The following is a 16,273-nucleotide window of genomic DNA, read 5'->3' as shown; positions in this document are numbered from 1 at the left end:
TGAAGCCTTTGATGCGGTACCACGGACAGTTCTAAAAACGTGGTGTACCATGGTTGGCGAGCCCACGTTGGAGCAACCAGGATGAGAGTCATCGAGTGTTGCCTGAGCTTGCGTGCCACCAGCGGTATCAGGGGTGCTGGGGGAAAAGCGTACGCAAATTTGCCTGACCAGTTCATCCATATCGCATTGCCCTGCGATTGCGGGTGTGGGAACCTGGCGGCGAAGCTTTGGCATTTTGCGTTCTACCTTGTGGCGAACAGGTCTATCTCTGGATGACCCCATCTTTGAAAGTACGGCTGGAGTACTGATGGATGTATCTCCCACTCGTGCATTTGGTGGCTGTGCCTGCTGAGCAGGTCCGCCATCTGATTGTCCTTGCCTGGGAGGTGTTCTGCCATGAGGAAGATGTCCCTCTGAATGGCCCACTTCCACATGCTCTGAGCCAGATGAGACAGCTGCGAAGAGTGTGTTCCTCCCTGTTTCTGAATGTAGTACATGGCCGTCATGTTGTCCGTTCGGATCAACACGACCTTGTTGCACAGATGTACTTTGAACGCCTTTAAGGCCATGAAGATCGCCATCAGTTCCAACACATTGATGTGCATCTTCTTTTGCTGTAGAGTCCATAGTCCCTGCACTGTGTAATGGAGTACATGCGCTCCCCAACCCTGGAGAGAAGCGTCCGTCGTCAGGATAATCTGTGGCACAGGCTCCTGGAACGGTCGGCCCTTGCAAAGGTTTTGTGGATTCCACCAATGCAGAGAGTTGTATGCCCGACCGCTCACCAACACTAGGTCTGTCAATTGCCCGTGAGCCTGAGTCCACTGACGTGCTAAGCACTCCTGAAGCGGGAGCATATGTAGTCTCGCGTGCGGGACAATGGAGATGCAGGAGGCCATCATGCCTATCAACTGCATGAACACTCTTGCTGGAAGCGAGTGCTGAGGTCTGAATCTTTGGATCAGCGACTGAATGCTGTCGATTCTCACTGAATTCGGCTGCGCAGTGGCCGCCAGAGTGTTTATTGTCGCCCCCAGATACTGCCGTATGTGGGCGGGATGGAGATGGGATTTTGGGTAATTCAGTGAGAACCCCAGATCGTGCAGAAGGTGAATAGTGTGGGACACGTGGTCGGCGCACTGCTGGTTCGACTTTGCCTGAATGAGCCAGTCGTCCAGATAGGGGTAGACGTGGATGTTTTGACGCCTTAGATGCGCCGCCACCGTTGCTAGGCACTTCGTGAAGACCCTGGGCGCCGTGGTGACTCCAAAAGGCAGAACCTTGAACTGGTAGTGCTGGTTTTGAATGGTGAACCTTAGGTACTTTCTGTGAGAAGGATGCAGGGGAATGTGAAAGTATGCATCCTTGAGATCCAGAGTTGCCAGGAAGTCCCCTTGCCGAAGCAGTGGGAGAACCTGCTGCAGAGTGAGCATATGGAAATGCTCTGACAGAATGTACAAGTTGAGAGGTCTGAGGTCTAGGATGGGCCTGAGGGATCCGTCCTTCTTTGGAATGAGAAAGTACAGGGAGTAAACACCTGTACCCCTTTCTTGCAGTGGAACGAGCTCTATTGCCCCTTTTTGCAGCATGACGTTGACTTCTTGCTGCAACAAGTGCAAGTGCTCGCCGGACATAGGACGGCTTTTTGGAGGTATGTTGGGTGGAGTGGATGTGAGCTCCAGACAATAACCGTATTGGATAATAGATCTGACCCACCTGTCCGTGGTGATGGACTTCCACACGGGCAGGAACTGCTGGAGTCTCCCCCCGACCGGTGTTGCGTGGTCGGGGGGCAGTGACAAGGCGTCACTGTTTGCTGGCGGTGGAGGACCTGGAGCTGTTATTTCCACGCCCTCTGCCTTTGACGTTGTTGCCACGGTATCCACCCCGACCCTTGTTGGTATATGAGGATTGGGTGTTACTTTTATAGAATTGCGTGGATTGGGACGCCTGACCCCTCGAGGTGCCTCTGTTATTGGAGCGGCGAAAGGAACAACCCCGAAACTGCTGGGACTGCAGGGCACCCATAAATTTAGCAGTGTCAGTGTCTTTTTTCATTTTTTCGAGGGTGGCATCCACTTCTGGCCCAAACAGGTGGTCAGGATTGACAGTTTGGTTTAGGATGGTAGTCTGAATGTTCGGTTTAAAGCCTGAGATTCTGAGCCATGCATGTCGGCGCAGTAGAACGCTAGTGTTTACTGTGCGTGAGGCGGTATCAGCTACATCTAGAGCACACTTAATTGAGGCATTAGTGATACGTTTTCCCTCCTGAATCAACATTTCAGCAGCCTCCTTGTACTGATCTGGTAAGTGCTGTAGAAGGGTCTCTAGAGTGTCATAGTGTGCCCTGTCGTAGCGTGCAAGTAGCGCCTGCGTGTTGGATATGCGCCATATATTGGCTGCCTGCGCAGCAATAAGTTTCCCTGATGCCTCAAACACCTTTGATTCCTTGTCTGGGGGAGGAGCATCACCCGTGGTCTGTGAGTTGGCTCGTTTACGTGCGTTGGAGACAACCAGAGAGTCTAGCGGCAACTGTCTTTTGATGTACGTCGGATCAGTGGGCGCTGCCTTGTACTTTTTGTCAATACGAGGATTAATGACTCTTGCCCGGGTGGGCTCCTTGAAAACCTCTGGCGCATGCTTTAACACTCCTTTGAGCATTGGCAGTGTCTTGACAGTTTTTTCAGCCACTGAGAAAGTGTCAAATAGAAAATCGGCATCCACTGGGTCTGCATGGAGGTCGACGTCATGATTGGCTGCAGCCCTTTCAATTAGAGCGTTGAAGGCCGCAGAGTCTTCCGTCGGGGAAGTTTTTGCAGCAAAAAGTTGTGGCTCGTGTCCCGAATGGGGGTCCCCAGGGTCTCCCCCAGCAGACCATGGCTCAGTGACATCCTCTGAGTCCGAGTAAATTGGATAAGCATACTCATCCTCGTCTTCTCCATCACCCTCCCCAGCATTGGAATGAGTGGGTGAGAGTTCCTGACCTTGCGGAGATACAGGCTCCATAGGGGCAGATGTACCCGCAGAGTCCAACTTCTTTTTAAGTGGGATGTGGAAATGCTCCAACGCTGGCTCCGGCGTGATCTTCCGTTTAAGGAGAGACAGCTTGCCTGTGTTGGCGTCGATGACCACCTCTCGACGCTCCTCCACCGCCAGTGGTTGGTGTCGTGGGTTTGGAACCACCGACGATGCCTTCGGCGTCGAAGCCAACTTTAAGGGCACTCCGGTCCCAGGTTTCGCAGCGAAAGCCTTCGGCGCCGTCCTAGGCGGCAGCGTGAAAAGAATTGGCGTCTGCGCCTTCGCCGGTTTCTGCAGAGGCTTGGGCGACACAGTCTTCTTTGGCTCGACCTCCGCGGCCCCCTCCCGAATACGCTGAAGGGACTCCGTGACCTTCTTGGTAAACGAAGCAGAGGGACGGACCGGCTCGAGAGAGTCCTCCGAAGCCGGATTAGGGTCGGCGACCAAGGGCGCAGTCCTCGGAGCCGACGCAGCTCCCCCCTTCGCCTTGTCAACCGGAAGCGGTGCAGCCAGAGACTTGGGGTCGTCCTGGCGCTTCTTCGGGGCCTTCTTATGGTCATCGACCTTTTTGGCGTCGACGCGACTTTTGAGAGCGTCGACCAACTTCGGCGCCGACGCAGCAGCGTCGGGCGCCTTCGGCTTCGACACCGCAGTCTTCGGATCGGCCATTTTGGCGTGGCTCTTGAGCTCAACGGCCATCTTGGATTTCTTCGGCGCCGAGGCCTCCGAAGCCTTAGATCCAACCAGTGCGACTTGCCCTTTTGGTTTAGATACTGGTGGCGTCGATACCGACGGTTTCACTTTCAGTTTTTGCACCTGGAGTGGTGCTGCACCAATGTCCGTGGCCGGGCCGGAAGGCGGAGCCGTGGGACGGGTATCGAGGTCTTGGGTAAGGCCCGAAGGCGATCCCTCGACCTGGGCCTCATAATGGTGGCTGGCCCCGGAGTCAGTGTGAGGAAGCTCCTCCTCCGAGCTATCCTCCACGGTGGCAATGGCCCCGTCGTCGTCCCCTACCTCCTCGACGACTTCCTCGAACTCCTCATCTTCCGCGTCGTAGATTTCCTCGACCTCCGACGCCGGGTTAGAGTCCGGGACATTTTGGATGGTGTTGTCTTCAACATCCTCCTCGAAGATGTTCGCCGGAGGGGGTGCCGAGCTCTGGGCCTGCAGTCTAGCGGCCCGTCGTAGCTTGAGAGTCTTCTTCGACCGGAACTTGGAACAGGCCATACACTTGGCCTCGTCGTGGTCCGGCGACAAGCACTTGTTGCACACTGGGTGCACATCGATGTGCGGGTACTTTGAGGCACACACTGGGCACCTCTTAAATGGACTTCGTTCCATGATGAAGTAGTCTGGAGCGTCGTGTAGGCCCGTCCGCGCGGATAGCACGCGGAAGGACAGCAGGTGTTCGGAGCCGATGAATAACCAACCCGAACGATAAACAATACTGACGCGAGTCCTAAAGACCTTTTGGTCTCAAGTAAAGAAAGTTAAACAACTATCGATTCCAACAGAGGGAACCGAAACACATCCGAACCCAATGGCGGAAAAAAACAATCTGGGGATGGAGTCGATGCCCATTCGCACTGTAGTCCAGGGGAGGAGCCACCTATCTCGTGATACTTCGAAGACTCTTCCAGGACAACAATGTGCAATCATCCGGACCCAACACTAGGCGGCGATCTATGCACAGATATGAATTCAGCAGCCCACATGCCTCGAACATAAATCTATAGCCACTGACATGGCCAAAACGATGGACTGGACAGTGATTTCTCTAACGACGAAATTGCCCTGGCTATTAGAAACCTGCAGTTGGGCAAGACCCTCGGCTCTAACGGTCTACCGATCGAGTTATACAAGTTGAAACCAGACACAATAGCCCCACACTTGCGGGCCATGCTTGAGGAAAGCCGAGAGCACGAAATTCTACCACACGACCAAAGAGAACCTACACTGGTTACAATACACAAGGTGGACAAACCCAGGCATAAGTGTGCATCGTATAGGCCGATTTCTCTATTAAATGCAGAGCCTAAAATACTAGCTAAACTACTGGCGAGTTGCCTGGCCCAAGTAATAAGTGCTTTAGTACATACTGATCAATCAGGCTTTATTCCTCATTGAAACACAGCACTAAACCTGAGGAGATTGCATGGAGTGTTTGGTCAACAGAGTACAATTCGAGAGGCTGCGGTGGTGGTCTCATTGGATGCCACGATGGCATTCGACACCATAGAGTGGCCATACTTGTTTGCGGTCTTGGCTTGGGTTTAGTATTCAAATGTATTGGTTGGGTACGCAGGTGGTGGTTAACAACAAACAGTCTGTGGTGTTTGAGCTGGGCCGTGGTACCCGCCAAGGCTGTCCATTGTCTCCTTTGCTCTTCGCCCTCACCCATGAACCGTTGGAGGCATGGATCCGCAGAGACCCAATAATTCAAGGATTAAAGTGGTCTGAAACAAGGGAAGACTGCATATCTCTCTATACAGACGATAACCTGTTCTACCTTGCGTTCTCTAAGGTGTCGCTCCATGGAGTGTTTAACATCTTCACAAATTTCTGGAAATATTCAGGGTATACAACTAACTGGAGTAAGTCCCTGCTGTATGTCCTCACTGGAGAACCACCCCCCCCACCTCGGGGATGTCCTATTTAAGTAGTACGGGAGGGCTTCCAATACCTTGACATCTAGATCACGTCCCATTCATGGGTTTGCTACGAACGCAACCTACTCCCGCCCCTGCAGAGACTGAAGCGCGATGTGGTCAGCTGGAAGGTGCTCCCACTTTCTTTACTGGGTAGGGATGCGCTGTTCAAAATGATGTCACTACCACGGTTCTTCTACGCGCTCCAAAATTTCCCGGGCCGAGTCCCGGCACAGTAGTTCAAGGAGATTGAAGGCCTCCAGAGGGAGTTGCTTTGGGATGGCTGACCCCACATAACTTTGCAAAAACTTACTGAATTGGTATGATGGAGGGATCGCACTCCCAGAACTCAACAAAAATACTACTAGGCTACTGATCGCAATTAATCACTGTACATAACGCTGCTGGGACGATCCAGGCTCTAGGATGGACAAATGTCTACTGCCAGGTAATTCATACATGCGATGGTGCTGCATAGATCGTACCTCACGCCGAAGCAGATACACTGTATTCAATTCAATTCAATTTTATTTAAATATGATTTTGGAACTCCTTAGAGATCCACATATAACAAAGTAACAGACAAGAAATGTTAAAATGAATCCACATGTGATCGGCTTATTCTATCAAAATATACCGATTATGATACAACTCATCTAATACAATTATAAAAAACATTTTAAAAAATAAAAAATTCTATTACAGAAAATTTCATTTGGGCGACTGAAGATAGCACCTATCAAAGATCTTGCAGATAAAATACCAAACTGAATACATACAGGTTTCACCCACAAACGGCGGTGGGCCATTAGTGCTGGACAAACTAGCAGAACATGTATAGAGTCTTGGACTGAAGTATTACAGAAATTACATATATTGGATATACCGTACCATTTGGCCAACAACTTATTCAGTGGAAGAAGATCCTGCCTAAGAAGCAGCCAAAAGCGGCGCAAACCGTGAGGTATATTCCAGGAGGCGTAAGGTTGTATTTGTCTAAACAAAAGAGAATTAACAGCTTGAGTAACCCCCTTCTTTTGTACAATTGAGTTGCGATCCCTTTCGTAGCTTAACTTCCATGTGGCTTGTTTTAATGTAAATTTTAATTGTTGCATAGAGAGGTCTAAAAGAGTGGCTTCCTCCAAATCCAAGAGTGTAATGGCCTTCCTATAGTTCTTTATGAGTAACGAGTGCTCTTTTAGGGGGCCCATCAACTCTTTTGTGATTAGGGATCTTAATGTGGCTGGCTTTCCTTTGATCAGACAGGAAACCCAGCGAATGACTCCTGCCAGACCCTGTGCCCAGCTACTTCTTAGGCCGAATTCTAATCGAAGGGCTGCTGCACTGCAACTATTATTAACCGAAGTTAAGTTTCTCAAGAGGGAACCCTCGATAATGTCCAAAAAACCCCATTCGCCTGAATCGATAAGTTCTATGCCGTAAAGCAAAGTTGGAGGGATTTTTGCCCGGAATGCCTCCAGCAGATATCCGAAATGTCTTTTACCGGTTGATTTGTATAATGCTCTCAACCCATTTCCCTGCGACTTTGCCTTGCGGGAACTATTATCTATATGGGATTTGTTGCTTAAGTTGCTATTGACAACCTTACCCAAAAATACATATGATTTTACTCTTTCTAATTTTTTAACCTCCCAGCTCCCAGCTAATGTGTTCCAACTTCAGTTTTTTTCGCCCCTCCATGCACATTACCTTGCTTTTAGAGATATTTATTTTCAGAAAATGGTCTTCGGAGAATACATATAATGAATGCAGACGGTTGTTAAGACCTTTCGGGGTAAGGTCTAGGATTAGTATGTCGTCCGCATACATTAAACAAGAAATATATGTATCTCCCAGGCGTGGGGCAATTCCTTCACATGCGGATATCATGTGGGGGAGATCACTAACATAGAGGGAAAACAAAAGGGGAGCTAATAGACAGCCCTGTTTGAGGCCATTCGCCGATGGAATAAGCTGAGATAAGCCCCTTTCTCCCCCCAATAGCACTCTGCACCACGTGTCATCATGCAAGTCTTGTACCAAAAGTAAAAGTCTATGAGGCATTCCCAGAGCATGTAGCTTTTTTCACAGTAATTGTCGATCGACCTTATCAAAGGCCGTGGAAAAATCTATGAATGCCACATAGACTCTCCCCTTTCTGGCTCCAATGTATTTGTCGGTTATTACCTGGAGGGCTGTTAAATTGTCCATGGTGCCATGGTTTTTCCTGAAACCGGTCTGCTCGAGTGGAAGTATGTTTGAATGCTCCACCCAGTCATTTATTCGTTTCAGCAGACATCTTGTAAAAACTTTGCTGATTGCATCCAACAATGCAATCTGGCGATAATTCTGAGGGGATAGGCGATCTCCCTTTTTAAACAATGGTACCAGGATACTTCCCTTCCAGGAGGGTAAAACCTTACCTCTCAATAAAAAAAATATTAAATACTGGACAAAGTAATTTGCTCCATTTAGCCCTGTTTTGTTTTAGTACGTTAATGGGCAATTCGTCCGGGCCCATTGCCCCGGAATGCCGCATTTCTCCGATAGCTAAGCCTATGTCCTTTTCTGAAAATGGCTCTAAAGGCAAACTCATCTCTTTTGGCCATACTTGAGGGGCCACAGTGTTGTTGCTTGCATAAAGATTGGAAACACTGTATGTTATTGGACTCCCCCCATTGCTGCCCCAGATATAGAAGAGATGAGGCGGGCTTCATCCATATGCTATGGTCTTGTCCTCGACTGCAGGGCTATTGGGAGAGGGTGCGACACTCCCTAGTCTCAGTGACACAACTACCGTTCCCGGACGACGCCCTGTCTTGCCTGGTGGTCCTTCCAAGGAGCTCCAAGGCTCAGAAGGTGCGGCTAAAGTTTGTGGATCTTGCCCTCATCTTGGCAATTAGGGTGATTACTATGCGGTGGAAGTCCACCAGATGCCCGGTGGTCGCGGTCTGGCAGGCTGATGTGCTTCAATGGGGAAGTGCGGAGGGAGCTGTTCTCCGGAGAGAGGAGGAGAGGGGGCTGAGGAAGCAACATCGTCTCTCTGGACTGGGAAGCCATGTTGATTGGGTTGGAAACACTAGACCTGGCCCCTACACAAGATGCCACGTCACAGTAAAGCGAAGAGAGTGAGTCCATTCATGCCTGTACGGCCCGTGGAATAGAGATGCTGTGATTTTGCCCTGTACACGGTACCCTTAGGGAAGATGCTCATATAGCGAATCCCTGTTATCATCGTCAAAGTTGCAGTACGACTGACCAGGAGAGGGCTAGGGTGGGATGGGAGTGTGGGGGGGAATGGTTGGGGGTCTTCTTTTGTTACTAGTTGAACTTCAATTATGCACAACTTTGAATTATGGATGCAACACTACATGGACATTAATGGTTCGGAAAAAGGATCAGACTATAAATATCCTTTGTAAGCATCTCTTATAATGCAAGATATGAACAACTAATTTGCTATGTACAAATACATTGGGATGAATAAGGTGGGAGAAAAACAAAAGACTGTATTTGAATGCTTATATTTTTTAGAAGTACATGATAGACCTCGGTCATCAATAAAGTGTGTAAAAAAAAAAATGTCTACTGGCAGGTGGTACCTATAATTCTGCCTTATATGCCGAGCCTCATATATTTCCCCTTACGGGACCCACCAAACACTTGGTATGCCACCACTTGAAGTATGGGGTGGGACATGAAACTCACTCTTGCTACTCCTCTGTGGGACTCGGAACAGCTGGGTGCCCTGAGGACCACGAAGGGGTTTGACAAGTGGGATCTGATCGGAATCACAATGATTGGAGACCTGTGGAAAAAGGGTGAGGTGGTCACGATTGCATATTTGAAACAGGAACACGAGCTGGGCGCTACAGAACACTATTGGTACTTGCAGGTGAGACATGCGCTAACGTCATGTCTGCCAAAGGGCGACTCTCCCCCGGAATCCTCGCCATTGGCGGACAGATTACTCGATAGCTATCTGCTGATGAAAGCAGTATCCCTGACTTATAAAAAGCTGATTAATAATACCCTGGACCCCCTAGAATTGGTCCGACAACACTGGGAGAGGGATGGGCTGGAGCTAGATGATGAGGAATGGCCGGAAGCGGTGACCTCTCCCAGCGAGGTCGCAATCTCTTCTAGATTGCAGCTGGTCCAACTTCTCCCCAGAATATACATCACGGGCCTCAGTTTGTCGGAATGGGTAAAACAGACGAGGGATTGTGCAGAAAACACTGCAGCCTAATAGGTGCATTCATGCGTACTGTGTGGGAATGTGTCCATATCCAGACTTACTGGAGGGGAGTTCATGATTGTATTGGTGATGTCTTGGGGGTACGAATCGGACTCTAAGCCAAAAGATGCTTGCTGGATGTATAGGAACCTACTGGCTTAAATAGTAAGGACAAAATATGGGTCACTCTGGGGATGATGGTGGCCAAACAAAATATACCCCAGTTGTGGGGTTCCGGGTTATTGCCTGGAGTTGCGACCTGGAAAGAAAACATGGACTGGTGTATGCTCAGAGAAAAAAACTGTATACGTTGCACGGGGCTGTCCCCAAAAGTGGTCTTCTATATGGTGCAAAAGGAATACATTTTGTGGCAATATTTGTGACCCACCCTGTACCCTCTCTCTTGAAGATCCGGCGACTCCATAAAGGTTATAATTGAGTGATCAAAGAATAAGTGCATGATGTAACTATTCATGTATGTATATTTGAGACCAGCAGTTTCCCTTTTTTTTGTCTCTAACAAATGTTGACTCTCTACTGTTTAATAAAAAGAATTTCTAAAAAATAATAAAATAAAACAGTGCAAAGACTTGTGAGACCACAGCACAAGTACAACAGCGAGAGACCAAGAGAGACCACAGGAAGCATACCTGAGCGAGAAGCATTAAGACCACAGGAGGAGGTATAACTGAGCGAGACCTATTGAGACTACAAGAGGAGGTACAACAGAGCCAGGCCTTGTGAGGCCATAAGAGGGGGTCAGCAGAGCCTTTTAGGAGCCATACAACAGAGCAAGTCCTTGTGAGAGGACAAGAAAGGAAAATAGAGCTATGCCTCATGGGACTATAGGAAGGAACAACAGGCAAGGCCTCGTGAGACCACAAGACAGTAAGACAGGGAAATACCTTATAAGACCAGAGAAGGGTGCACCTGAGACACGCCTGGTCAGACTACAGGAGAGTATAACCAAGACAGGACTTGAGATCACAGGAAAGACAGCAGAGACAGGTCTCAAGAGACAACAGGAGGCATATGAAGGAGAGAGACCAGTGAGACCACAGCCAGGGCTTACAACACCACAGGAGGGGAGAGCATAGCCACGCCTCAAGGCAAGAGGGGGGTACAACAGAGACAAGGGCCTGAAACTACAAGAGGGGTAACAACAGAGACAGGACTCATGAGATCACAGGATGTCTACAACCATCAAGCAGATTTTACAGGAATCTGTACTTTTTTATTTTATTTTAGGAGTTTTATATAGCGCAAACTAGATCCGAGAAATCGGGTCTCCGAGCGAATTACATGAGAACCAGTTTCGTTACAGAAGGACAAATTAATTTTTGTTAGGCACAGAAATGATTAAGTGATTTTCCCAGAATCAGAATCACAGGATTTTGAGCGTCGTCGCCAAGACTCGAACCGCATTCCTCAGGTGCGAGGTCGACCGCTCTAGCCGTAAGGTTACATCCTCTCCCCAAAAGGCTCAGTCCTTCTCTGGAATGGCCCTTACCCCCAAGTCTCTTTCAATGATCCTGGGACATGTTCTATGTCCTACTACTCTCAGATCACATAATTTCTCAATTGATGAATCTCTGTTTCTAATAAATAACCAAGCTCCAAATCTGTCCCCTCTCCCTAGTTCAATCTCACCCTCTCCTTCGTTCACTGACGAGTTAAACAATCTTAAGCACAGCAGCAGATGTCTGTAGTGCTTATGGAAGTGCAACTGTGACTCTAAAGCAAAGCTGGAATAAACAAAATAGAAACCTGCCTCCCTCTGAATTTACTAATGAATGAGGGCTGAATATGGCCTTAATGACATTTCAATGATGTCTGGAGTCACTGAAGGGATGTTTTGAAGACTGACATCCTAGTTAGGAAATCTTGAATGAGTTTTTGCACAATTCGTAATTGAGGAAAATCTGAGCGGAAGTTTCCAGAATGTGCATTAGTTCTCTGTGTGTTCAGGGTACCCTTCAGAGGACTTCAGTCAAGTTTTAAAAATATAAATATGTTTGTGAGGACAGCATCTCATTCTGTAGCAATTATTTCAGGACTCAGAAGGAGTTTTCCGACAACTTGAAGGGATTTATGAAAATGTAAGAGTTTCCTGATGACACTGGGTAGTTTTGCGTGGACTTACACTTTCAGGGGTATCAAAGGAATTTTCTGAGAACTTAAGGTTATTAATGGAGGGTGCAAAGTGATTTTATGAGAATCTGAAAGTTTTGTAGCAAGTTGTGTTAGCGTAGTAGTGGCATTTACACATTGCAGCAGCGTGGCCGGCTCCTTACACACTGAGAGGAGGATAATAAACCAGCCTTACCTGCTCAGGGTGCTTCTGACATCCTGCAAAACAGAGAAACAAACACAGTAAAATCAGTTTCCACAGGAGATGTTAAATTTATGGCAGTATTTTTAGTAGTGAAACACTTAACTATCTATGGTTAGAAAACAGTGACAGGGGTTACATGACACAGCCCATTTTATAGTTTCGCATGACTAAGCACAGAATGTGATATTCTGAATGAGGTCACATGACATAGCAGAAACTGAAATTCTGAATGGTAATGACATTGCACAGTGTCATTCTGAGTGGAGTCACAAAAACACAGCACGTTCTGATATTCTGAATGGAGTCACTTGAGACGTTGTATGATATTCTCTACAGGGTCACATGCATGGATATAATTTAGGTATTGACAGGGGTCTCGGCTGCGACTCCTGGCTTGCCCCTTCAGACCCCTGGCACTGCTTGTGTAAGCCCTGCCACTGCTTAAGCGACCCCGGCTTCAGAGATAGCAAAATCAGTGCCAAGAAGATCGAGACAGCTTCTCCTTAAGGGAGTCAGGCACCACCTTCATTTTCTGCCAATTTGTTATAACACTAATAGTGAATCACAAGTTTATTACTCACAATAAGTGTAATAATAAAATGTTGTACTAGGATCTAGAATGAGAACTTCAGTGGCAGATGTCTTAAGTAAAACATGTTTTTCCATGTATGTAGTGTGAATGCTTGTGGGTTAGAGTGTGTTTGTGTTAGTGAGTGTGTATGTATTTGTGAGTATGAGTGTGTGAGAGTAAAAGTGAGTGAGAATCTGTGACAGGTAATGAGTAAAAGCAACTAAAAGGTAGTGGGTGAAAATAAGTGAGATTGAGTGTCAGTGAGTGTGAGTGAGCCAGAATGAGTGACAATAAAATGGAACCCACAAGTGAGAAAGTATGAGTGGGTAAGAGCTAGAATGGGAGTGAGTGTGAATGAATGAGAGGGAATGAGTAAGTGAAAGTGTGAGAGAATTGAAGAAAATAAGATTTCACTAGGTTCCATTATTTTTCTTACATTCCTCCATTCCTTGCCTTCTCGTGGCAAAACCCTACCTACAGCCTACATTTCTGCGGACGCCTAAAACTATCGCATACCCAAGTCCCCCTGTTCTTTGTGGGTACCAATTCATCTACAGAAAGCAATGAGACACCTACGCCCTGTGTAAACAAACTTGTTTTTCATCTTCTGCTTCCTGCTTGGTAAACGTCCTTGACCCCATGATCAGGTTATCTGGACAATGAAACATAACACACAAGATGAAGGACGGAATGTTGCACAATGGCAAAACATTCACCCCCAGTCACAGATCTGGGTTTAATCCATTGTTATTTTGCTCACCAAGCCACCCCAGTTCAGACATAGCCATATGCAAATCAGTCTTGACCCTGTGCCTCATGGGAACAGTCCAGACCGAACTGCCAAGCCACGTCTTCCCTGGACCGGAATCAAGCATCCTAGGACCGGTTTCTGGCTATCAGCCGTCTTCAGCCAGGATAGCTTGACTCCAGTGGCGTAGTGATCACGGGACCCACATCTGGGCATACCCTTCCCACATTGGGTGACAGCAAAACACACAAGATGATGGACGGAATGTTGCACAATGGCAAAACATTCACCCCCAGTCACAGATCTGGGTTTAATCCATCGTTATTTTGCTCACCAAGCCACCCCAGTTCAGACATACCCATATGCAAATCAGTCTTGACCCTGTGCCTCATGGAAACAGTCCAGACCGAACTGCCAAACCAAGTCTTCCCTGGACCGGAATCATGCATCCTAGGACTGGTTTCTGGCTATCAGCCGTCTTCAGCCAGGATAGCTTGACTCCAGTGGCGTAGTGAGCACGGGACCCACGTCTGGGCATACCCTTCCCACATAGGGTGACAGCAAAACACACAAGATGAAGGACGGAATGTTGCACAATGGCAAAACATTCACCCCCAGTCACAGATCTGGGTTTAATCCATCGTTATTTTGCTCACCAAGCCACCCTGGACAATGGTCTGAATGCCGAGCCTTGAACAGGTTGATTGAACAATGGACTGAATGCCGAGCCTTGATCAGGTTGTTGAACAATGGACTGAATGCCGAGCCTTGATCAGGTTATCAACTACAAACACCGCCCTTATTGAACAATGGACTGAATGCCAAAAGAGTGGGATAAAATGTATATAAGGCTTGTACGCTGCGGAGTAAAGCAGCAGCCTCCTGGGTTTTGTCTCTGACGAGCTTGGGTCTCTGTTCTATAGCCCGGGCTATTGTAATAAAGGTGGTTCTCTCTGCAGACGAAGGTTTCCGGGTCTACTTTGTTATATAAAGAGGGCAAGAGTAGTCTCGGGTGATTCCCGCACCGCCAAGCTCCCACTCCTCCTTGGGGTGGGCATTTTTTGGTTCTACAAATGGCACCTGAATAGGGACACCACGGAGACGTAGGTCTGGCCCGGTGGTCGTGAGGGGGCACGTGGCGGAAGTCCGATGGAGGTACCCTACCCGAGGGACCATTTTGAGTCCGGTAGACCAGAAGTCTTGCGCACGGTCTTCCGCATCCGGTCTGGGCCACCTGACCGCATCCCGCTGGTGTCCCCTTTCTGTCTGGATCTGGACTCGTGCCTGCGTGTGCAGAAGAGAACAACGTTTGCGGGTAAGGGGCGGACTGATCATCCACTACTTGTGCTCTGTTTTATGTCTGTATTGACTTTTGCAAAAGCCAAGTCAGTGAGGTGAGGGTTTTTCTCCCACTGTTGTCTGCCTGAAGTAAAAATATGCCAGTCAGTAGTAAGTACCGAAAATTATGTTGTTGTGTATGTACAGAGGACTCCCTTCTGGAGGCAGCCTGTCTGCTTCCTCCAGAAGGAACTCCAAGTTATGAAATGTATGTTAAATATGGGCCATCTGCTATCATGTTTTCTTACTTATGGGTAAAATATACAAAACGAAGCAACGTTGAATTACAGTGGCCACAGTTTGGCTCCTTGGATCTCCAGGCCCTTTCGAGCCTGGAGGAACAGCTGCTCTGCAAACGGTCTCGTCAAGCCATGTTTGACGCCACCGCGTTGTGGAGGAATGAAATAGATCAAAGAATGAAAAAAAAGCAAGAGTTGAACAAAAAGAAAGAGAGGATGTCTATGGCTGATCATGCAAAAGCGCATTTAGAAAATAAGGTTCCGGAAGGGGTTGAAATGGAAGATAGGCATCATAGGGCTAAGACGACAAAATATTACCCCGCTCATTCTCCCAGGGACCTTGAGGTTGATGGAGAACAGGGGGACTCGTTGAATGCTATTCTTGAAGGTCCACCTCCTGCCTATGCCCCGGCTCCTATGTATCCCGCTCTTCCTCAAAATGTTCCTAATGCTCCACCCCCACCAGTGGTGGTTCAGGCTGCCGCACCCATTGTAGTACTGCCTGATCCTTTGACTCTCGTCGTCCTGCCAGCACCCCCCTCTCCAACAGTTCATACCGCCTCACCTATTGACTCAACCCCTGCTTGATAATGAGTCTATTGGTACCCCTGTTGATGAGCCCTATGCCACTCCGGACCGAACGAGATGGTCCTCCTTTATGCCAAATACCCTGTTTGGAGTCTTCGGTATCCCTAGAAAGGCGTCTTTGAGGTCTGCTGAACTCGCTGGGGGTAATGAAAGGGACGCTATGCGAAAACAATATGCATTTTGGATAAATAATGGTAATATTATGGCGTTAAAGATATCTGGCCGACGTTTAGACAATGGACGGCCATACAACAAACAGATATGGCCGAGTATATGTGCACACTTATAATGAAAAGATACGAAGCGTTGTTCATGGATACTCCCCGGGGATTGATTGATGGATTTAAAACCAACTATTGCCAAGGGTCATGTTTAGGGAGATGATATGCATGAAGCTCTTGTTACCATGATTGCGTTCAGACACACAACGGCTTTTCCGCCAACTCCGAATGACAAAGCTATGCCTATGAGAGGGACAGTTCCCGTCTTTGTCCCTGCAGTGCCCGCCAATAACCAGGGTGTTGGAACAGCCCCAGCCCACTGGCGTAGGA

The 16,273-nt window shown here is 48.1% G+C and overlaps 1 protein-coding gene across 1 annotated transcript in view; it reads right to left on the bottom strand.

Moving 5' to 3' along the window:
• LOC147710189 (E3 ubiquitin-protein ligase TRIM39-like) overlaps positions 1-16,273 on the bottom strand; it is a 236,764-nt gene that overhangs the window by 79,175 nt on the left and 141,316 nt on the right. The window contains exon 4 of the mRNA XM_086919946.1: positions 12,230-12,252. Coding sequence (XP_086776072.1) covers positions 12,230-12,252 — 23 coding nt within the window. The remainder of the gene's footprint in view (positions 1-12,229; positions 12,253-16,273) is intronic.

Source organism: Lissotriton vulgaris, chromosome 5 (genome assembly GCF_964263255.1).
Source record: "Lissotriton vulgaris chromosome 5, aLisVul1.2, whole genome shotgun sequence".
In the NCBI taxonomy this organism is placed as follows: Eukaryota; Metazoa; Chordata; class Amphibia; order Caudata; family Salamandridae; genus Lissotriton; species Lissotriton vulgaris.
Note: the sequence above shows the minus strand (reverse complement) of the source record. Positions and strands in the feature narration are given on the sequence as shown.